The sequence below is a fragment of the Schistocerca cancellata genome, chromosome 2, assembly GCF_023864275.1.
Source record: "Schistocerca cancellata isolate TAMUIC-IGC-003103 chromosome 2, iqSchCanc2.1, whole genome shotgun sequence".
NCBI lineage: Eukaryota > Metazoa > Arthropoda > Insecta > Orthoptera > Acrididae > Schistocerca > Schistocerca cancellata.
The window spans coordinates 466,693,192-466,718,124 of record NC_064627.1 but is presented as its reverse complement, the minus strand read 5'-3'; the positions used below and the strand labels follow the sequence as shown (position 1 = coordinate 466,718,124).

Below are 24,933 nucleotides of genomic sequence, written 5' to 3'. Positions count from 1 at the left end.
CATCTCTCAATACTCACAATGCAGCCCTCTCACCGTCATCGCGATGCCAGCACAAGAACGGACGCCACCAGGAGACGTGCCCATGCAGGAACCGGATGACCATCCTCTGTCGGAGCAAATCTACTCGCCTCCTCCTCCAATGGACGCCGACACATCGCCCATGTCTCCTGTCATATCAACTGGACTTGCCGCAACGGGCAGATTGGTGCATGGGGCCCCAGCAGATTCGACCCCTACGTCTCCTGTCATCTCGACCCGTTATCATCGGGACACTTCGTCCGTGCGGGAAGCCTCCTCCTCGAGACTTTACGGCGAGTCAAACAACGCCTATGGAAGTTAGCCATCTCCAGGACACCTCCATCAAGACCAGTGCAACAATTTCAAAGCGGGGAAAAGTGTTGTGACTCGCCGATCATTCAAAGCGCCGCCGCGCAATTACGCGTGTCCTCTACGTGCGGCGATGTCTGCCAGCCATGCAGCAGCTGCGCCACCTAAGCGGCCAGCCGACTCAGTGCTCATTCGATTGCTAACGTGTACACACGTCTTACTTGTCAACTTACTCTGTGACTTATATGTGTTGTGTCGTTCCGAAATATATGTGTTAAACTTGACGTTATAACAAAGAGTACACACATTCACATAATATACAACCACATAGACACCCAAATGAACATGCCTACAGTAGCTGCAAGGAGGCAAGGAAGGGGTAGCAGGGTAGTGTGAGGCACATCTTTTGTCAGATGACTCTACTGCTGCACAGCAAGATGAAAGGAGTTCAGAGAGTAGAGCATATAAGGTGTAGAGAGAAGGACGGGGAGGTGGGAGGGAGGGGAGAAAAGGAGAAGAAGGTACTGATGAAAATGGAGAGAGTAAGGGGTAAGAAAAGATGGGAGAATTTATAAACAAACACGTGGTACTGCCATGTGTACTCACAGGGCACCATCCAATGCCAACTTATTTTATTGGCTGTCTGGAGGAATCCTTTCTATCCAGTCAACACCTAAAACATCTTGATAGTGAGACCTTTGTTCCTTTCTCCATAATCGTACCACCTAATACCAAATCACCCCAATCTGTTTCACTTGGTCCTTCTTAACTCCATGAGCCATCTTTGTAGATGGGGATCTCCACATCTCAGATGACTTCATAAATATGTCCATTCATATCAAGTGCACCAACCACCAGCAGTACATCCACTTTGACAGCTGTCACTTGTTCCCTGTCAAAAAGTCTCTTCCATACAGCCTCGCCATCCGTGTACATCACATCTGCAGTGGAAAGCAAGAGTTATTGAAATATTCAAATAATATTACCAGAGCCTTTATTGAGAGACAATATTCTATCCAGCCCTTTCATTAACAGAGCTCTCATACCATCTCCTTTGACATCAGAACCCCAATAACCATCCAGTGACTAGCACTCCTCGAATCATCCAGTCTTGGAAAGGGAAACTCAACCACATCATTCCCCAGAGCTTGGATTACTTCCTGTTGTGGCCTGAGATGAGTGATATTCTACCCCACATCCTACTCACATCACTGAAAATAATATTCTTCCACCTATACAACCTACAGAATGTCCTTGACTATCCCCATCCCAATCCTGCACTCCATGGATCATTCCCTTGTGGTTGACTCAGGTGCAAGACCTGTCCCATACTTCCACCCACCACCTTCTACCACAGTACAGTCACAGGCATCTCCTATCCAATAAAAGGCAGGACCATGTGTGCAAGCAGTCATATTATATATCAGCTGTGCTACAACTTCTGTACAGCATTCTATGTGGGCATGACAAGTAAGCAATCAGCCACTCACATGAATGGCCTATGGAGAACTGCTAACATGACCATCCAGTTGCCAAACATGCTGCACACCACAACACTAATGACTTCAGCAGCTGCTTCAGTACTTGGACCATTTGGATACTCCCTTATAGCACATGTTTCTCTGAACTATACATGTGGGAATTGTAGATCTAGCATATCCTGTGCACCCACAATCCCCTTGGCCTAAACCTCTGGTAACTTGTTTCTGACTGCCTCATCTCATCTTTTCTATTTTCTCTTCTGTCCACACCACTCCTTCCCCATCCAGATTGTGTTCTGTTTCTCCCACTACTCTCCTCCCCCCCCCCCCAAAAAAAAATTGGGAACTCTCTCTCTCTCTCTCTCTCTCTCTCTCACACACCCACACACACACACACACACACACACACACACACACACACACACCTACCTACCCTCCCCCCTCTTTTTTCACCCCTATTTCCTTCACTCTTGCTCCACTCCTCTTCACCTTTTTTCTACCCCTCTTCTGCTTTTTCCACTCGTCTCAGCTCTTTTTTCAACACATACTACACGTTTTTTCCACCACTCCACCCGTTTTTCTGCTCCTCTTCCCCATTTTTTTGCCCCTCTCACCTTTTTTTCGCCCCTCATCCTCTTTTATGCGTCCCTCTACCCCATTTTTCTGGCCTTCTCCCCAATTTTCTGCCCCTCTCCCCCTTCTCCTGCACTTATCCACTTTCCGCCCACCCTCTTTGCCACTTATCCCCATTCCTTTCCTCCCCTTCCCGCCATTTTTCCCCCTCTCCTTTTTTTCCTCATCTCCCCCTTTCCCTCCACTTTCCCCCTTTCCCTCCACTTTCCCCCTTTTCCTCCCATTTTCTCCCCTATCCCCCTTTTCTTTCCCTTTCCCTTCCCTCTCATCCTTTTCTTTTCCTCTCTCCCTTTTCCTTCCCTTTCCCCCTTTTCTTTCCCTCTCCCCATTTTCCTCTCCTGTCCTCCTTTTCCTTACCTTTTCGCCTTTTCATCCCCTCTCCTTCTTTCCTCCCCTCACCCCATTTTCCTCCCTTCTGCCCCTTCTCCTACTTCTCCCCATTTTCCTCCCCTCTGCTCTTTCCTCCCCTGTCCCCCTTACCCTCCCCTCTTCCCCTTTTTCACCACTCTTCCCTTTTCCTCCCCTCTTCCCCTTTCCTCCACTCTCCCTTCTTCCTGCCCTCTACTGGCTCTTTCCACCCCTCTACACCATTTCCAACCCTTCTCCCTCTTTTGCCATCCCCCTACTCCCTTTTCCTGTCTCTCTCCCTTTTTCCATGCCTCTTCCCTTCCCCCCCCCTTTTCCACCCCTCCCCTTTCTCCATCCCCTCCCATCTTTTCCACATGTCCCTCCTTTTTTCCACCCCACTCAGCCATTATTTCCACCTTGTCCCTGGTTTTTTCCACCCTGCTTCCCCCTTTCTCCGCCATGCTTGACTCTTTTTCCACCCCTCTCCCCCCTTTTTTTCCACCTCTCTCCCTTATTCTCTCCCCTCCCTGTCTTCCTCTTCAGTACCACCATCCTCTCCTTTCCTCTCCTCCTTGTCTGTCTCTCTGTTCTTTATATGCTCTACCCTCTGAAATCCTTTTGTCATGTTGTGCGAGCACTGACTCATCTAGCAAAAGACATGCCTCACACTACCTTGCTACCTCTCTTCGCCGTGTGCTTGCTTTAATCCTGCCCCCCCCCCCCCTCCACCCCCTCCCACTCCCCTCCGGCCCTTCAATAATTAGTCTCACAGCTACTGCATGTACATTTGGATGTCTGCGTGGTTGCATGTGTGAATGTATGTATGCTCACTAGAAAAAGAGCAAGAACTCGATAGCTAGTGTTAACTGCTTTCTATTATGTTTTACTGTCAGTGAGCTTACTTTGAAACAAGTTCAGAAATCTAAAAGTATTTTGCTGGAATCATTCTCTAAATCATTAGACTGTTTTTCTCATTTTTTTTTTTCACAACGCTAGTATCATGATCAAACATAATGAACTTGTATGTTTTGTATGACAAAGATAGGTCATTTATGTATATGAGAAACAGGGACTCTATGGAGCACAGTGTTCTAGTCTGACTCTACCCCTCATCTGCTTTGCTGCTTTCAACAACTACCTTCTGCCTCCTGTCTTGGACGTAGTGTTTTGCAGAGAGATCCTGGAGTGCAGTGAGACAGTCACTATCTTCATCAAAGTCTTGATGGTCTTGCACATAGGGTTTTTTTAAGAAACAGTTGGCATCTTGGTGTTTTCTTCCACTTTTGTACACTATGGTAATGTCATACTCTTGAAGACGTAGTGCCCACCTGGCGAGTCGTCCTGTTGGATCCTTAAGACCTGTCAACCAACAAAGTGAATGATGGTCTATAACAACTGTGAATGGCCTTCCATAGAAATACTGTTGAAATTTGCACATGACCCAGATCCCAGCAAGACTTTCTCCTTCTGTAGTTGAGTAGTTTCTCTCGGCTTCTGCAAGTGTCCTAGAAGCATACGCTACAATCTTCTTTCCCATCCGAAATTTTCACCAGAACTGCACTGAACCCATACCCACTGGCATCTGTGTGTAGTTCTGTAGGTGCTCTCTCATAATACAAACCAAGTACAGGGTCAGTCATCAGAGCTTTTCGCAGCACATCGAAAGAATCTTGTTGAGCACCACCCCAGATAAATTTAGCATCAGCTTTTAACAGCTCTTGGAGTGGCCTGGCTTTAATACAACAGTCTTTGATAAAATGAAGGTAATAAGAACATAACCCAAGGAAGTTTCTCACATCTCTAATACTTTTAGGAATAGGAAATTCCGTTATATATCTGACCTTTCCTGGCTCTAGCCGCACACCTTTGTTTGACACAAGGTGTCCAAGTATTTTTATTTCTTTTGCTGCAAAGAGACACTTTATTGGATTAAGTTTCAGTCAGCCTTGTTGAAGACAGTTAAGAATGGTCCTCAGTCTTTTTATGTGTTCATCAGATGTCTCTGAGAACTCTATAATGTCATCTAAATTACAAGACACCACTTTGGGTGCCTTAGAAGACTATCCATCATCTGTTCAAAAGTTGCTGGTGCTTTACACAAACCAAATGGCATTACCTTAAACTCATACGGGCCCTCAGTGGTGATGAATGCAGTTTTCTCATGATCAGCCTAATCTACTTCAGTTTGCCAGTATCCCAAGTGCATGTCCATGGTTGAGAAAAACTTAGTCCCCTTGAGACAATCTAGTGTATAGTGAATTCGTGGAAGAGAGTAAATGTCCATTTTAGTTATCTTATTAAGCTTCCTGTAATCAACACAAAAGTGCCAACTGCCATCCTTCTTCCTGACGAGAACCGCTGGCGATGACCATGGGCTCTGCGAAGGCTGAATGATGTCATTCTTCATCATTTTCTCTACCTTGTCATGAATTATTCGACGTTACGTTGCTGACACATGGTATGCTCTCTGGCTGATCCAGTGCTTCACCATCAGTTTGTCTAATTTGTTCTTCACCTGTGGATCGAAGCATTCAGAGAACTCTTGAAGAATGGCAGGTAGCTTCTTCTGTTGTTCCTTAGTGAGATCTAGTGATAATTGAGCTAGCAGATCTTGTCTTGTAGTGGTAGCACTAATTTCACCCACAGACTCGACATGGGAGGTTTCTATGAGGCTCAGCTGTTCTGCAATTTACAGCTCAGCGTTTGCTATGCACATGTGTCTTGAAAGGATCTGCGGTCCTCAGTGACCGTTAACTATTCACAATTCACTGAATCTGTTCTTAAATGAGACGACAGAGGCTGGGATGATCAAGTTATTCTTCAATGATTTGCTTCTCTTACATTCCACTACAAGATTCATGGGTTGATGCATGGCATGACACATGACAGTTACCTTTCTAGCGCTGACTGCAGGGATCATCACTTCATCCAGCACACATAATCTCCACACACTCAGATGCACATCTTCCTGTCCACAGTATCTCATCTCGTCTAGCATAATCTTCAAGTGACCACAATTTATAATTGCTTGAGAAGCTTTCAAAAGGTCCAATCCAGAATGACGTCATGACACTCATGTAAGATGATGAATTCTAAGGGCTGTGTATGGCCACTTACACCCACATGAATGACACATCTTCCTGTAGTTTCACATATTTCCCATTAGCCACCTTCAGCAGAGATGTTTTGTTGTCGACGAATATGGTTTCCTGCGACTGCTAATGGTACTTCTATGAAATGACTGAATATGATGCTCCAGAGTTCACAAGAACTTGGGCTGGTTGGCCATCCGTGAGGATATCGATGTAGTTTCCTATCATTTTTGTAGTGATCGGCGGCGGAGGATTTTTCTCTTCGGCGGTCTTACCTCCAAGGAAGGTCGCACTCTTTAGTTTTCCAGGTTCTGGCGGCTAGGTGAATGGCTGGAGCTTCTAAATGGTGATGGAAACCTTGATCGGCGTGTTGGGGAGCATCCTCCTCAGTGGCTATCTTGCGGCAGTGGTGACCTACGTCATCCTGCACCCACATCTTCTTGTTCATCTTCATCGTCCCGGAGTTGGCGTCGGCTAAAATTGGTCTGCTGTCTTCTGGCGCGGGCATCATCAAATATCTGCTGCCTTTCATGACAATAGCGCACCACATGCTCCGGTCATCTGCTGTGGAAACACATTAGTTGGTTATCCTGGGTCCTCCAGATGTCAGTCTTCCTTGGTGCCCAAACAGGTTCCTCATGCTGCATTGTAGGAACATAACTCCGCCTGGGTCTCAACTTTTTCACCGTTTTAAAAGGAAATTAAGGACGAGAGATTGGGTTCAGTGTCTGTTCCACTTCCTCCCTTATGACCTCTTGAAGCGTCTCGGTTTTTTGCTCGTCGTGCCTTCTGAACTTCCTCTCTCACTATCTGATGAAGAACACTTGTGAAATCAGTTACTTCCTCCATACAGACATTGATATGACGTTTGGGAGCCATTCAAACTTCTTGCGTGTAATTCTTTCGTGATGCATTGTCTCGATATACTGGCACCATTTTATGAAGTCGTCTGCTGTCGAAACCTCCTTCAGGAGGAGGGCTTGATACATGTTCTCAGCAACATCCTTCATGAGATGTGCAACCTTATCTTCCTCCTTCATTCTAGGATCCACTATTTTACACAGCTCCAAGACATCTTGAATGTAAGATGCTGTAGTTTCTCCTGGACGCTGTGCCCTGCTCTTTAGTTTATGTTCAGCCTTGCACTTCTGTCATTGTGTGTCACCGAAATACTTGCGCAGTTCTGCCTGCAATACTTCCCAGCTAAGCTAGTAAACTTCTCCTCGTGGTTCTCATACCATTACTTGACAATGCCTTCCAAGTAGAAATATATATTAGCCAAACACACTGTGGTATCCCATTTTTTAAATTTGGCTATACACTCATATACCTTCAGCCACTTGTTTGGGTCTTGGCCATCATCACCAGAGAACCCGGGAAGATGTCTCATGTGGTGGCACACAGTTGATGTCATCATAATGTCCTCTTCTTCTTCTGTCTCCGATAGATTGCAAACTGTTGAATATGACTCAAACTTGGGTTTCTCACCATATAAACGGCAGCTCTGTCGTGGCCTGATGGGAGTCACTGTGTCGTCGATAATGTGTGCTATCACAAGTTCCCATACCCGGCACCTCCACCAGAATAATGTCACGTAGAAGAAGGTGTAATTAGATGAATGACGAACACTAACTTCACATAATGAAGGTTTATTCAGCACTTGCACATACAAGAGCACAGAGCGAACTGCCTCCAGCCAGAACACATATGGTATATATACAGTTACAGGATATTCCAGTACAATGGTTCTCGACATTGTGGATACTTCTAGAATGTACTCGAACCAAATATAGAAATTAAACATGTACAGTCCAGGTGAGTTTTGAACTCACAACCCTCCATGCAACAGTGTATTATCATAACCACTCCACCATGGTAACTGTGCTACTCAGCTTCTTCTGCGACAGTAGTATTTTAGCCAGTTTCCCACTGCCCCTCTGATGCCATAGTGGCTTGCAATGTTGAGAAGTATTTTGTGGTCCACACAGTCCAGATCCTTAGAAGGATCACAAAATATCACAACTGGCTTAATTTTTTTATCTATGAGTTCCAGAACATCATTCATGAATAAAGATACGGCTTGAGTTATGGACATACGAGGGTGGTTTGAGAAGTTCTCAGAACAGAATAAACAAAAGGTACTTACATCACTGAAACTTTTATTTTTATTTTTGAATGTAGTCTCCTTGTAGATTAATGCACTTGGTCCAATGATGTGCCAGTGCCGTGATCCCATCTCAAAAATGAGTTGCCTCCAGGCCTGCAAAATAGTTGTCAACTCCGGCTATCAATCTTCGTGTGAAGTGAATCTTCATCCACCAAGAAAAGTTTTCAGTTCTGGGAAGAAATAGAAATCTGATGGAGCCATATCAGGTGAATAAGGCAGGTGTAGCAACAATTTATACCATATCTCATGTAATTTTGCTATAGCAACAGCACATGTGTATGGTGTGCATTGTCTTGATGGAAGATGACTTTCTTCCTTGCTAAACCTGCCTTTTCTCACGTATCTTTTGTTAGAATATGCCCAGAAGGTTAGCATAATAATCTCCAGTAATAGTTTGCCCAGTGGGGAGATAATCTATAAACAGAATCCCCTTCGCAAACCCAAAACACTGATGCCATGACCTTTCCCACAGAAGGGATTGCCTTTGCTTTCTTTGGTGGTGGAGAATCAGCATGTTTCCACTACTTTGACAGTTGTTTTGTCTCTGGGTTATAGTAGTGCACCCAAGTTTCATCTGTGGTCACAAACCAGTGCAAAAAATTTTGTTTGTTTCTCCTAAAATGGGCCAAATATTGGCCCGATATGTCCATTCTTATGCGTTTTTGATCCAGCAGCATCAAGAGTCACGACACCCATCTTGCAGATAATTTATTCATTTCTAATTCTTCATTTAAAATGTGATATACCTTTTCAGATGACATCTGGCAAGTGTGAGCAATTTCACTCGCTTTCAATTGGCAGTCCTCCATGACCATTTTATGAACTTTTGCAATGCTTTCTGGAGTAGTGACACATCTTCACCAACCACTTCACAGATCATCATCTAAGCTCTCCCAACCAAATTTCAATTAATTTGTCCACTTGGAAACAGCTGAATATGAAGGAGCAGAGTCCCCCAGTGTATTCTGGAAATCAGCATGAATGTCCTTTGCTTACATACCTTTCTTTACGAAGTACTTAATCACTGCTAGAATCTTGATTTTTTTTCCATCTTCGCAAATCACTATGCAGGAACAACAACAGAGCCACATCACTGCCACAGCTCTCTTCCAGGAGCACTAACTTGGCATGTGTTTACAGGTGATGATGATGATGATGTTTGGTTTGTGGGGCGCTCAACAGCGGGGTTATCAGCGCCCGTACAATTACCCAATCTTTGCTCAGTCCAATTGCGCCACTTTCCTGGATGATGATGAAATGATGAGGACAACACAAACACCCAGTCATCTCGAGGCAGGGGAAAATCCCTGACCCCGCCGGGAATCGAACCCGGGACCCCGTGCTCGGGAAGCGAGAACGCTACCGCGAGACCACGAGCGGCGGACATGTGTTTACAGGCAACAGTCCAGTGAATATCATGTGACCTCTCATGGTGAGTCCGAGAACTTTTCATACCACCCTTGTACCTTTTGGAAACCAAAATGTGCATCACTAATGATACCACAGTTTTCAAAATGCTTCACAATTTTGGAATGCAGTACTTTCTCAAGGACGTTTGTGAACGTGGTCAGGAGAGAGAGAGAGTATAATAGTTTGTATTGTATTTCCCTTTTGTTTAGTGGCTTGAATATAGCAATCTTCATTCCATCTAGGAAGACATCCTGATACATGGAAGCATTAACTATGTGGAGTAAACCTTTGCTTACCTGATCAAAGCGGCTTTTAGTAGTTTATTGGAAATATTATCTAGACCTGATGCTTCTTGGCGTTTTAGTAAGGCAACACTTTTCATTATCTCATTTCAGGTTTATAGGGGATAAATTCATCTCTCTTGTAGGAGCCATTGCAGCCTATTTGTTCAGCAGCAGTTACAAAATGGTCATTGAAGGTTTCTGCAATTATCTCTCGATTGTTTATATGTTTGTAATCAATTGTTTATCTGTTTACAATCAGTATTTAAAACAAAGTCTACAGTTTCATTGGCACAATTGACATCTGTCTCACTGCGAGATTGTTTTGATTTATTGCAGGATTTTCAAGCTAAAATATAAACTTTTTGACAGTTTGGTACTTGATTATATATTTGGTTAGGGTTTCCTGATTTTTTTAGATAATTCTTGTAAACTTCTTCTGGAAATGAGACTTCAAATATTGATGCAATTTCATTACTAACAGATTAGATTAGAATTGACATCTATGTCAGAATATATGACACCTATTTACGTTTTGGAGGAATAATTTAAAGATCTTAATCAGGTCATCATTATTTTCCTGACTACCTTCCATTGCAGCTCAGTTTTATTCTGGCAAATATTCATATTATTAACACTAAATATTTGACCATCATGGTCAGAGAAACCAGTTAGTGTGATACTAATAATGATAGTGCCCAGTTTCCCTTGGTTTACAAAAAAAGTTGTCAAATAGGATTTTGAATTTGAAGTTACTCTGGTGAGAAAATTGACTACTGGAATTAAGTTGTATGTTAACATCAAATTTTCCAGATCCGACTTCGTACTACTGTGTGTTAGGAAGCTTATACTGAAGACTCAGAGTACTGCAACATCTTACAGTTAAATAGGCACAGTAAAAGCAAGTTAGGCTGCTACAAAAGAGGCAAAGATTTCCTGTAGATGACCTCTATGTTACTGCAATTAAGAGGGTGTAATTGCTTACAGAAAATTCAGTCACACATGCTTCAAAATGTTGTTCTAAACAATAATTGTGTGCATCAGTTGCTTTACACTAGACATCATACTTAACAAAAATAGCAACAGCTCATGTTTTTACTTGTTTTCTGCAATGTGGAGACATCAGATTAGACAGGTATTAAAAGTGTTTCCATTCCTGAACAGACCTGATGCTCAGTGGAGAACAGTACATGGGTGTAATATATACTTCCATTGATTCACACATTGACTGTGAGTTCATTTAGCGTATTACTCAAACTTTCTAATATCCTGATGGAAGATTGCCTGTTGATGCTTTTCAGAAACAGTCTTTAGCAGGTTTAGTTTTGGAACACCTGTTAACATCAAAATAGTTTACCTAAAGTGAAAAATTCTCATTTATGTCTAGATCCTGCCAGTATTATAATCTTGATCTTTAGAAACAATTTCCCCACTTCAGATACAAGTTTCTGAAGCCTTACTCACAAATCACTCCACACCACTCGAGCGGCTTCTCATTGTCCTCTCTGCCTCTAAACTATCCTCATCGGACTGTGTGCACTTACCCATAGCAGTTTACTGTCATAATGCTGAGTTCCTGTGATGGTGCCAATCCATTTAGGATAGAGAAAGTTAATTTTGTGCAATATTCTGAGCACAAGTTACAGCCAGGTGCGAGCCAGATTGCAGTAAGTTATGCTGACCAGTGGTTGCGAAGTGGAATGGAGGCCACATGGCTGTCGAACTGCTGAAAAGAGTAAACGCAGCAGTTCACATGGCATAAGCGATAGGCTGAAGGGGCCCACTGGCGCAACCGGGGTGTGGGGTGTACATGACTAGGAATGATGCGTTAAAAAAACAGAGGCACGCAGCCGAGTATAAATAGGTGTTGTTTTCTAGCGAGATTCATTCTAGTGTGGCAGCTCTCCTGGATGACAGGGCATGTCGCACCACTGGCTACAGGCAGAACAGATGGGGCGACAACATTACAGTCCACGGCGGGTCATTGGTTCAACCCTCTGAGTCCGACGCGGGGTCCGCAGCTAGCCAGGGCGGACCACTTTGGCTTGCTACTATGGGCACTCGTCTCGGCTCCCGACACATGCCGGAGACTTTCATGGTGAGGGCCGCAGATTTGGATGCTGGATCATGGATGTTCTTGCCGCCACATTCCCAGCTGTGCCAACCGAGGAAGAAGCAGCAGCGGGGCCAGCCTACGGCTCCCGGCGGAGCAGCGCGGAGATAACAAGGACAGAGGTCGCTGAGTCAGCTGCTGGCACAGCCATCCTGATGTAATCGGAACTCTGCAGCTGGCGTACAAGGCTGGCTCAATGCAGCATTGCGTGCACAGGCCGCTGGAGTGCTACTTCAGCAATGTGGGGCCTTATGATAGTGACCGAGGTGAACGAAGCACTGTAGTGGAAACAAATAAATCATTTGGAAAGTTCTCACCGAGTTCTAACATGCCACATTCTGACACCATCCACAACATTTGGTCTCAGAATAGCGGACATTGTCTGTCCAGTATGACATTCAAGCCCACTGCCTGAAGTACAGTCACAAGATGTGGTGAGTGCTGACAAAATTGTTCTTTATGAGTATTGGACGTTTTCTTTCATTTCGGTTTTTTCGAGTATGACTCCTGGCAATCCACATTATAGATGTTTTGCAAGGGCATAGTATATTTTGTTGTCAGAGTAAGTGTTAGTATGTTTTAGGAGTAACATTAATTCGTCATGTTTAATTACTTTTGGTGTTAATTTGAGTATGATGATACTGTGTGTGATAATACGGAGCTGTAAGAAGTCAGATTATTCTTGTACTTTATCCCAAACCAAAACGACTATCTGGGAATGAAAGCTACACAATCGCAGAGTCAAGGACGCGAGGTGTGTCGGAACCAGAAGCAGTGCGGATTTTGATGGAAAACACAGCACAATTGATAGCAGACAATACGCAGTTGAGAAGTAAATTAGCATCTAGATGTGAGCGGGAAACTGCATCTGATCAGTCCTTGTTGCCTAGGTTGCAGGAAATCGATCCAGCCACGGTGATTCTGATTATTCCGTTTTCTGGCAAGGCATCTGAGGATGTGCATTCATTTGTAGAGGACTTGGAGACTTCAGCGGTGATGAATGGTTGTTCTGATGTACAGTTGTTACATGTAGCCAAGATTAGACTAACGGGTGAAGCGAAAACATATGTAAGGTGTTCTGGGGCCTTAAAGAAGGCAGGACAGTTTAAGCAGTTAAAAGGAAGGGCTTTTACAAAGGTAAAAGAAACAAAATGGCACTCGGTAAATTAGGGAGAGGTTAAGTACAATGACAAAGAGACAGGGGGAGACGGTGGAGAAATTTGCGGACAGTATAAGAGAAATTAATGAGTATACTTACGAGTTGGGTCAGAGCGATGAAACGAATAGTGTTCTGTAGCAGGAAACAGAGCAAAGGGCACTTGATGTATTTTTGAGAGTTACCGGCGCATATGTCACGGAAAGTGCGTGAAGGGACTCCGAAAGATTTGTATTCGGCCATTCAGCTGACCATTTAGTGTGAGGAAATAGATGTGGCAACAGGGGTACATGAGAGGCAAAAGTATGTTGTACAGGACATGTGCAGAGGCAATGTTCTCAGTCACCGAGGAATAGAGGAAGGGGTGGAAATCAGCAGCGCGGAGGATGGAGAAGTGGAGATAGGAGACGTGGACAAGCGTTAATTGACAGAGGGGGCGCAAGACCCACCTAAGGGAGCTCCCATTTAATTTCAGTGCTACGAATACGTATGCAGAGGTGGAATGTTCAGTGGTAGGATCCGAAGGAACTAAAAAGTTTAAGATTTTGTTGAACACAGGGGCGCAAGTGTCAATAGCTACTAAGAATATAATGGGACAAAGGAAGTTAGACCCACCACGTTATAGGTTGCGTGGAGTGGGGGATAAGGAGGTCATGCCTTTGGGCTCGGTGACAGTTGAATTTCGCATAGGGAAAGTCCGATTTAGTGCATGCATGGATGTGGTACCATGGGTAAGCGAGGGCTACAACATGATCCTAGGGGTAGATTTCTTGCATCAACATCATGCCAAAATTGACCTTGGACAACGAACTGTGGAACTTGGTGGAATGTTATTTCTGCTAGGGGAAACTGTTGTTAACGCAGAGCTGTTGTGAGGGGCATTCAATGTAATGAACAAACCAACTGAACTGTGTACATTTGCATTAAGGCTTAATTCGCATGAGTATGTGTCTAGTGACACTGGGAAGTCACTTTGGGTAAGTGTGAAGTCAAATCTACCTGTGGGTACAGTATGTGTTATTGAACCATTGGAGGATAATGATGATTTGGGCTCATTGGGTTGTTTTGTGAAATGTAGTGTTGTATGCGCACAGGAGGGGAATGACGGGTGAGTAGTTCCCGTGAACGTGGATAATTTTAGCGCTGTAGATGCGAATTTGAGGAAAGGAGTTTTAGTAGCAAATTTAGATGTGTCAGATGATGAAGTCTGGTGTTCGAGAGGTAGGCGAAGTGATCAACCTCTGACTGCGATAGAACTGCACTGCGTGACAAAATTAAGCATTTGGAAGGAGGAGTAAGAGAGCATGTGGAAGAATTTTTGTGGGAATTTAAGGATTTGTTTTTTCCACAAGGGCCGTTACCAGCAACTCCATTAGTTCAACATAGGATACCAACAGGGAATGAAGCACTGGTTTACCATAAACCATACAGAATACCAAGGTATTTGCAGCCGATTGTGGAGGATTTCATTGATCAGCAGCTTGCAGATGGTATTATAGAGTATAGTAATAATTGCTGGGGAGCGGGCATTGTCGTTGTGCCTAAAAAATCTGTGAATGGAACTAAGAAATACCGGTTCTGTTGTGACTACCGATACCTCAATAATAAGACAGTAACAGACGCATACCCAATTCCAAACATATCAGAGACTTTGGATCACTTACGACCATGCCATACTTTTCTACGATGGATTTGACAAGTGGTTATCATCAGTTAGAGGTGGCTCCAGAGGATCATCGAAAATCTGCTTTCTCTACTCCTGGAGGCTATTACCAGTACATCAGAATGCCATTCAGTTTGAAAAATGCTCCGGCAATGTTTCAGAGGTTACTAGACAGTGTCTTGAAGGTTTTGAAACCACAGCAGTGTCTTGTCTATTTGGATGACATTATAGTGTTTTGAAGTAGTATGGAGCAACATAGACAGTGGTTAAGGGAAGTCTTTATGAAATTAAGAGCAGCCCGAGGTTGGTACAGGCTGTAAGGGATTTTCGGGAACCAAAAACAGTTAGGAAGTGCAGTCATTCATCGGAATTTGCAATTTCTATTGAAAGTTCGTGAAGGGTTTTGCAGATTTAGCACAGCTGTTGATACGATTGTTATGGAAGGGTGTGAAATTTGAGTGGACAGAAGAGTGTCAGAAAGTGCTTGACAAACTGAAAGAAGTGTTAACATCAAGTCCAGTTCTTGTGTTTCCAGATTTTGAAAAGGAGTTTATACTAGCATGTGATGCATCGAATCAAGCATTAGGGTGTGTACTTAGTCAGGAAATTGATGGGAAGGAACATCCTGTAGCCTATGCGTCTAGGCAGTTGAATACAGTCAAGAAGAATTAATCAACAACAGAGAGGGAGATGCTTAGCGTAATCTATGGAATTACATATTTTAAATGTTATTTATATGGGAGAAAATTTCGGGTAGTGACAGATTATGCTGCATTGAAGTGGTTGTTGGGGTTGGAGGATTCATCAACTAGACTCGCTAGATGGGCTGTGAGGCTTAGTGAATTCGACTATGAGGTGGTGCACAAGCCAGGGAAGAAGCACAGTAATGCGGATGCACTAAGTAGGAAGATGACGAAAGTAGAAGTCATACATTATGACCTAACGGTATGGCAAAAATTACAGGATGTGGACAATGATTTTAAATTGTATCAGACACAGCCACAATTTAATATGTACGACGGTGTTCTATGCAGAGAAACGAAGTTAGGGCCAAGGGTAGTAGTGCCAGTGAAGTTGAGGGATGAGGTTTTAAAGGAAGCACATGATCACATGTTATCCGGTCATGGAAGATGTAGAGCGACGAATAGGAGAGTGGGGTGAGGTATTGGTGGAGAGGTAGGAAAGGAGATGTGGATCAGTATGTCAAGAATTGTATACCATGTGCGCAGAGAGCAGATTTGAGCCGGAAACAGATACAGCTACAACAATTACCGGAAGCAACATGTCCATTCTCTTTTCTGGAGATTGACGTCTTAGGTCCTTTTAGGTGAACACCATCAGGGAACAGATTCATTCTGACAATAATAGATCGTTTTTCAAGGTATGTGGAGGTGGTGGCTATGCCAAATCAACAGGCACCAATGGTCGCGCAAGCATTAGTAAACAACTGGATTTTGAAGTATGGTGTACCAGAGACAATAATTACTGACCAAGGGACCAACTTCATGTCGGATTTAATGAAGGAGCTGTGTAAATTGTTGAACGTAAAAAAGTTGAGGACAAACACATTGCATCCACAGGCGAATAAAAGGGCAGAACGAGTACACAGAACAATCGGGAAGATGCTGAGTTTTTATGTGGATTCTCATCACCAGCAGTGGGGCAAGTATCTGAAGGATTTTGTATGCACATACAACACAAAAGTCCATACAAATACCGGTTTGTCTCCACATGTGGTAGCTACAGAACGGAAGGACTGGTGAATCTGTACAGCAATTCGTAAGAACAATTCGGGATGTTTGGAAATGGGTACAAAAGGCGAATACAAAGGCTTTGGAAAGGCAGGAAGATGCAGTAAAGCAGAAAGGAAGTTTACCACAGTATAAAGTGGGGCAATGGGAAATGCTGTCCAGCCCTTATACGCAAAAAGAGAAAACAAAGAAGTTCCTCACGAGGTATCAAGGGCCATACCAAGTTGTTGAAACCACATCTCCTGTTAATGTTAAGCTTCAGCTGCCAAGTAGAACGATGATAGTACACGTTGGGAGGTTACGGCCATTTAAGGGTTGCCTGTGACCAAGTGGGTCACAGGAAGGAAAGAGGAAGAAAGAGAGAGTGAAGAGAGGTGCTAAGCACAGAGAAAGACAAGAAGATAGAGTACAGCATGAAATACCGTTTGCTTTGTGGTCTAGAAAGTAGTAGAGTATTTGTAGTTTTTTGTTTCTTGTTACGTATCATGGGGATTGCATACATTAATTAAGTATTGTATTTTATATGTGTTTTCGAGTATTGTGAGCCTGCTGGGGCAGCAATCCTTTCGAAGAGGGAGGAAGGGTGATGGTGATCCGTGCCCTCAGGTCACTGAAAAGGGAAGTGTAGTGTCTGACGTATGTGGAGTGTTGTTGGAGGAGAAATCAAACGCAGTTCTGGAGAAATAAATGTGTCAGAGTGAATTTTGCACCAAAGCCGTAATAAATGTGTGTTGAACAATGTCAGAGTCATACAATTTCTTGTTTATATTTTTATTATCGACATTTCTGGGTCAGGAAAGCCGTGTTTATTGCACCAGTTCATACAATGTAAATTTAAGGATGAAAGTAGTCACACAATCGGTGTTCTGTTTGGATAAAAAATAGTGAATTCTGGAGGGAAATCTGTGAAACTACGAATATGAGACACATGCACAGTGCTGTTATTTTTAGCTAGGGGGAAGGGAGTAGACTGTCCAAGGGACATCATGGAGCCAATATTGAGCTTGCAACAGGTCAGGATGCATTGAATCTTCTCCACATACGAGAATTTGGTAGTAGTAGTAGCACATTGTTTTCAGCAAGGAATGTTTACGGAAGAAAAACGTGTAGAGCTCGAGGGGAGCAGAACTTTAATCAATAGAACCAAGTGTAACATAATAGGACCAACCTTCCATCTGCCAGTGTCAATTTCAGGAGTCACACTATTGAATGTTACGCAGCTCCAGCTGTAATGGCCAGAAACCAATTTAGAGTTTTTGCCAAGGCAGAATCTCTCCTTATTACATCAAACTCTGGAGCCAGGTCTGTTGAGATCCATAAACCAGTTCATTTTAGATCAAGAGGGGCGTATATCAGCCGAACAGCTTGTTCAACATGTCGCGCAGTATAGGGAAAGGCAATAGCAAATAATGATCAATTTGAGCACCTCGGTGCCAAGTGTCATCACAGCCTTAACTTTGTTATGTGTTGTTTTCTTTATGATCAGGGAGAGACCTATTCCAAGAGGGAACCAAGGATAGTCCAAGTCCCAGTGGATTGGATACCGAGGGTGTGAGACGAGTACGTAAGGGGTTGATTGAGCAGTGGCCGTCCAGTTAAGAATTTTTACATTTTGTTTCATGTCATGGTTTTAAGAGGGCACTAGACCACATTTAAGTTTTCTACTAGTAAGTAAGTATGTCATAAGTGCCAATCCAAACAAGTTTAAGAGTTAGTTAAAGGATGACCCGGGGACCGGGTCTTTTCGAAGAGGATAATAATGTAGCGTCACCACAGTTTAGGATAGAGAAAGTTACTTTTGTGTGATATTCTGAGCACAAGTTAAAGCCAGGTGCAAGCCAAATTGCAGTAAGTTACGCTGACCAGTGGTTGCAAAGTGGAATGGAGGCCACATGACCGTTGAACTGCTGAAAAGAGCAAACGCAAGGTTTGCATGGCACAAACTATAGGCAGAAGGGGCCCACTGGTGCAACCGGAGTGTGGGGCATATGTGACTCGGAGCAATGCATTAGTGAATCAGAGGCTTGCAGCCGAGTATAAATAGGTGTTGTTTTCTAACGAGATTCATTCAAGTGTGGCAGCTCTCCTGGATGGCGGGGCTTGTTGCACCACCAGCTACAGGCAGAACAGATGGGGCGACAGCATCCCAGTCCACATCAGGTCATTGGTTCACCCCTCTGAGGCCTAAGCAGGGTCTGCAGCCAGCCAGGACAGGCTACTTTAGCTTGCTACCGCGGGCAGTCATCTCGGCTCCCGACACACGCCGGAGACTTTTGTGGTGAGGGCCGCAGATTCGGACGCCGGATCGCGGGCAGTCATTGCCACCGCATTCCCAGCTATGCCAGCCAAGGAAGAAGCAGCAGCAGGGCCAGCCTACGGCTCCCAGCGGAGCAGTGCAGTAACAACGAGGACAGAGGTCACTGAGTCGGCTGCTGGCGCAGCCATCCTTACATAATCAGAACTCTGCAGCTGGCGTACAAAGCCGGCTCAACACAGCATTGTGTTCACAGGCCGCTGGGGTGCTACCTCATCAATGCAGGGCCTTGTGATGTGGACCGAGGTGAACAAAGCACTGTAGTGGAAACAAATAAATCATTCGGAAAGTTCTCGCCGAGCTCTAACATGCCACATTCTGACACCATCCACTACAGAAGTAATAACAGCATAGATGTAAGAAAGTAATTAGATTTGTTATTTGTATGACCCAGTTTCAACTGTGGGTGTGAAAGATGTTAAGAAGGTATGAAGAAAAAGGTAGAATGTAATGGCAGTGAAGAGTTTGAGAAGAGTAATATACCATCCTGAATAGGTACAAAATATAATGGGCAATATTAATAGGAAATCAGCTAAAAAAATAATGCTACTTAACATTATTGAATAAAAATGTCTGCAATTGCTGAACACTAAAAATTCCCACAACAACTTATTAAAGAAAATATTCAAGGGAAAAAATTCAGAGCACAAAGTCTAATAGTCAGTAATCATTGTCATAGAATGATGTTTGTGGAATGAACTATGGCTACCATATTTATTAATAGAAATTACAAGAAAGTTAATGGTCATATATAAATGAAATGTTAAAGTCATGATTCATGGCATTTCATGTAGTACTTTTGGTTAATCTAGAATTTGTAGAAGGAGTAACACACTGGCACTGCTTTCCTATCAACTTTCTTTTTTCAGTTTCTAATTACATATTTTCACTTCTCTTCCACAATTTGACTAAGTTCCACCACAGCTTCTTTTCCAGTGGCATAATAACTGGATCCTCAATAAACTGTGAGTGTATATTGCAGTTCAGAAAGCAAATATCTACGTACCAAGTGTAAATTCTGACATATCCACCTTATGATCTGATCTCTGTCTGTTACAGTTCCACTGTTATTTTCCACTATATATACTTCACTGAAACCCAAATAAAACATTTCTCTTTCATTAGTGGTAGTATTTTCATTCATCTGTTGACCAAAGTTCAACAATATTGGACATGTCATGATATTACAGTTTAAGGTAGAAAAAAAAGAAACATACAGGCTTTACATTATTACTGATCTTCTTTGACAAAGATGGATCAAGTAGTTGACTGTGCCATTATGGTAGGAGCCATTTGCCTGAAGTAATTTAAGGAAATCAAAGAAAACATAAATCTTGTTGGCCAGATGGAGGCTTAAATTTCCATCTTTCTGACTACAAGGTTACTCTGTTTAAAAACAGTGCAACCTAATTCAGTTTATCCCTAGTGTGCAATACTGTTTTTCAAAGACGGTACTTAAGAATGTAAGACCCTGGTGCTGTCTTTATCAATATTTATCACTGCACACAGTATACATGCTTTATGTCATGATGTACCATTACACCCACTAACATTTGGCATCAAGACCATGGCAGCAATGTTTGGTTTCCACTTTGTGTACTGCAGCTTCTTATTTGCTTGCCTGAAGAATTGAGTCAATATCCCTCCGTAACGAGGCCAATGATGAGCTCAGAAAGAGGATAAGGTGTTCATATTATCGACTGTAGAACTTTGAAGTATGTTTTCTATTAAAGAAAAGGAAACATTATTTTTTTATCTACTTGTATTATCCAGAATAACTCTCCTGCTCCTGTTGTAACAATCCATTATTTAATAATTTTTTTTTTAATTTTATAGTCTTCTGTAGACTACTCGCAAGGTGTATCTGTGACTCTGGATAACGTTGTTGATATTAGTTATAAATGTGATACTAATAAATGGAGGAAACATTCTGTCATGTCTTTTCTTCATGATAATTGTAATATTATTTGCATCATCTCTTGTTTCTGCTACTTTCCTGTACATCTGTCTGACCAAACATAATGCTATATTACAAGATTAGTTCAGTTACCCCATCACAGTTAGCTTTTACATATCCAGGACCCATTTTCAGATTGTACAGTCTGTGTTGTGATTAATTCTGCTACATATTCACATCTCCAAATATATCTGTAGAATACATAACAGTAAGAGATTCGCATAAGGGACAGACATGCCGTAAACTGTTGCTAAGACTACAATATGAACAAATTGTTTATGCTGGGAATGCTCTGAGATATTAAGTACTAGGATAATATATGTATGTATATTGTTCATCATTATTTAAACATCTGTCACCAATTTTGAGAAAAGGTAACAGAATAATGCATTCTTTTACCAATCTTCAGTCTCTTGTTGGATGGGGACATCATAGAGAAATTTCTGTAAGTGTAGTAGACCTCTTCCAGATTATGTGGGGTCCAAACACAGGTATGAGTTATTTTACAGTGAAGATCACCTTCTTTTTTCTTCTCCAACCAGTCCTGTTGTTCATGGTAATAAGAATTGTGTTTTTTTATCTCATCTTCAGACTTAATTTAGTACGTCTGCTGTCGTAAGGTAATATAAGAATCTACTTATTTCAGCAGATGATGTTTGCATTTAGTGTAGGCACCCTGGTTCTGATTTAATGTTATCAGTAATTATGATTTATGCATCTTAAACTCATTAAGGAAATAATTGTTTACTTAATTTAGTGGGATGTAACATAAAGAAGATTGCAATGTTTTAACAGTTTCAGATGTATTGAAAATGGGAGACAGCTGTGCAAAGCTTATTGGACATGCTTTGTATTTCTTTTCCTATTCCTCTCAAAGGGGACGTACAATTTACTTAGAGGATATTTATGTTACACCTGAGTACAGGGGATCAAAGCTTGGTTCAGCTCTTTTTGATAAGGTGGCAAAGGTAAGGTTTTATCCATACTGTTATTTGTGTGCTTGGGTATTAAATCAGCCTGGAAAAACAAGCCATTGTTTCAGCAGCCCAAGTAAATAAGTATACTATATACACTGGATTTAATGAATTTTTAATATTAATGATAATTTAATATTATTGCTTTATGTGAAAAATTTACCATAAAATGCAATTGGTTACACCACAAGAAGCTTAAGATTAATTCCAAAATACTATCAAAACTTTCATATTCCATGTGAACAAGACAAGTTGGCACAATAGACAACTACCAGGTCTTTGTCATAACTTACATACACCTTGTTTTATTTTACTTCAATTTAATGCAATATGTTTTACTGTTGTTGACACCTTGTGTCATGTGGTTTCTGTATAAAACAACATGCTGTGTTGACAAAGATTTCGAAATTGCAATTCTTAAAATTACATTTTGCACTTTTCCTTTCTATGTCATAGGTGTATATAGATCCCCCTGTGGAAACTTTGATGCTTTTCTGAAATCACTTGATGGAGTCGTAAGTAAATTAATGTCAGGCTGTAGAAGTGTAAATCCTGTCATACTGGGAGATCTGAACATCAACAGTTTACATGATGGTCACGAAAGCAAACGTTTTACAGATTGTACCCTGTCTTATGGAGCTAAAAATCTTCTTGGACTAGTACCCACCAGAATAGCTAACACACATAGTAGTTCAATTGATCATGTTATCACAAATTATGACCACATCATCGCAACAGACATAATAAATAGTCACCTCTCAGATCATTTAGGCCAAACACTAGTTTTAAAAAGGAATACCAAATTCAAACAAAAAAAAGTACATGCAGAGACAAATATATCTGCAAACAACATTGCTACACTAAGAAACAGTTTAAGCCAGAAAACATTAGCATCAGTTATAACTACCATTTGGGTCAACAACAAATGTAACATGTTCACAGAAATTATGACTGAGCACTTAAATAGAGCCGTGCCATTAAGAAAAGTGAGTATCCAGAAAAATCAGCCTTCAAAATCAGAACCTGCGCCACTGGATTTTAAAACAAAAGATCTGTAAGAAAAAATGGAAAAGTGTATAGCTTATACAGACTGACTAACTCAGAGTTAATTAAAGAACTCTACAAGTAGTACAAATATAAGTACCGCAAGGAAGTCAGGAGATTAAAATAAGAAGGAATCAGCCAACTGATACAAGATTCAGATAACATTTCAAAGACTTACTGGTCGTTTGTAAATAAAATCAGAAGCAATGAAACAGAAACTAAAGTTAATATTGTACAATTAACTGTGAATAATGAAGATATCTCTGGTCCTATTCTAGTCAGCAATATTTTTAATAATTGCTTCATAGATACCATTGAAAATGATGTCTCTCTGAAACAGGATATACGGCACTTATTTGAGTCCTGTAACAAATAGAACTACAGAACACTACCCGCAGTAACCACATATGACATTCTGCAGCAAACTGATAGAGAAAATAATATTAAAAAACATTTTGGAACATTACAACAATGCTGACATATTAAGTGATTTCCAGCATGGTTTCAGAAGAGGTTGAAGTACCACGTCAGCAGCTGTACAATTTGTCCATAATGTGCTTGAAAAAATAAATGAAAAATCCCAAGCAGCAGGTGTATTCCTTGACCTCTCAAGGGCTTTTGATAGAGTACATCATGATGTGCTCTTATCAAAAATTGTGAAGAGTGGTGTCACTGGAAAACTCATGCAATTGCTAGAAACATATTTAAAGGGTAGACAACATTGCACGGAGATTATATACTCTAATGGAGAAATACTGGAGAGGAGAAGGTCAAGTATAAGAAATATGCATTTTGGTGTTCCTCGGAGCTCTATTTTTCGTCCAGTCCTATTTGTATACTATGTAAATGATTTCCCAAGTTCTCTTGACAATAAGCAGTTGATCTATATGTATGCGGATGATACATTGGTGTCTGCTATGAAGACAGTGAGCCCAGCCTAGTGGAAGAGATACATAACTTTATTGAAAAAGCAAGAGCTCACTTTGAAAGAGAGAACCTAAAGGTAAACATAGAAAAACTAATATTATTAATTTTAAATCCAGTGGTCCAAACAGACAAAATACTGTGACTGATGAAATTCTACCAAAAACATTTACAGATTGTAAACTCTTGGGTTTATGCACAGATGATCGACTTTAATGGATGCAGCAAGCTGATTATCTCTGTAAACAAATAACACCCAGTCTATATGTAGTAAGACGATTATCACCATATCTTAAATCTTAAACCCTAAGGACTGTATATTATGGATTAGTGTATCCTTTCTTTTCTTAAGTTATAGTACTATGGGGTGGGACATGCCAAACTAATATGAAAAGAGTTTTCATACTCCAGAGGTGAGCCTTGAGGATCATAGCAAAAGTAAAACCAGGAACTTTTTGAAACCCCTATTCATTAGACACAATATTCTCACAGTTTATGCTATGTATATACTAGATACTATAATGCTAGTGAAAGAAGACAGTAAGATCACAAAAAGAAATGTGGATATTCACAACTATGAAACAAGGCATAGAAAAGATTTTCATATGGCTAACAGAAGATTAAATTTAACAGCAAAAAGCCCCTATGTCAAAGAAGCTGTTTTTAATAACTTGTTACCAAATGAAGTAAATATATTGACAGGGGATACTTTTAAAAAGAGAGTCAAGCAGTGGCTTATCCAAAAATACCCATATAACTGGAATACAGTCCAGCAGTGGCTTATCCAAAAATACCCATGTAACTGGAATTTATCATGAACTAAAATGTAATAAGAAATAATGTAAACTAAAAAATTGTAATTTTCAAACATTATGCTTAGTTGAAAATGCACATGCATGTAAAATTAGGTGTTACAGGCAATAAATTGAATTGAATTGGTTGTTTTACTGTTGTTGAGTACTTCTTGAGTGTCACATTGCCTTGACATAGTGATTTAGTACTGAGATATGAGATAATTGTGTGTTTGTTTAAAATTCTGCTTCACAGTATGCAAAATAACTGTAAAAATAGGCAAGATATTATTGAAAGCATTAGATTCAGTCATCCATACAGTGTGTTCAGTGAATCTCATCATGAAGTAGACATGCATGTATGTTGAACAAATCAAGGTATATGTTAGCAGGCAGAAGTGGCCACTATAGACTGCTTCTCTGAAGTGTAGTAAAAAGATATTATAAGTAGTGCTGATTTACTAACACTGATAATTAAGGTAATTACTTCTAGAGACTACTATCAAC

The 24,933-nt window shown here is 41.5% G+C and overlaps 1 protein-coding gene across 3 annotated transcripts in view; it reads left to right on the top strand.

Moving 5' to 3' along the window:
* Positions 1-24,933, top strand: part of LOC126161980 (thialysine N-epsilon-acetyltransferase-like) — a 106,242-nt gene that overhangs the window by 49,664 nt on the left and 31,645 nt on the right. For all 3 annotated transcript variants that reach the window (XM_049918177.1, XM_049918179.1, XM_049918178.1), the window contains exon 5: positions 21,489-21,661. In XM_049918177.1, the coding sequence (XP_049774134.1) occupies positions 21,489-21,661 (173 nt within the window). The remainder of the gene's footprint in view (positions 1-21,488; positions 21,662-24,933) is intronic.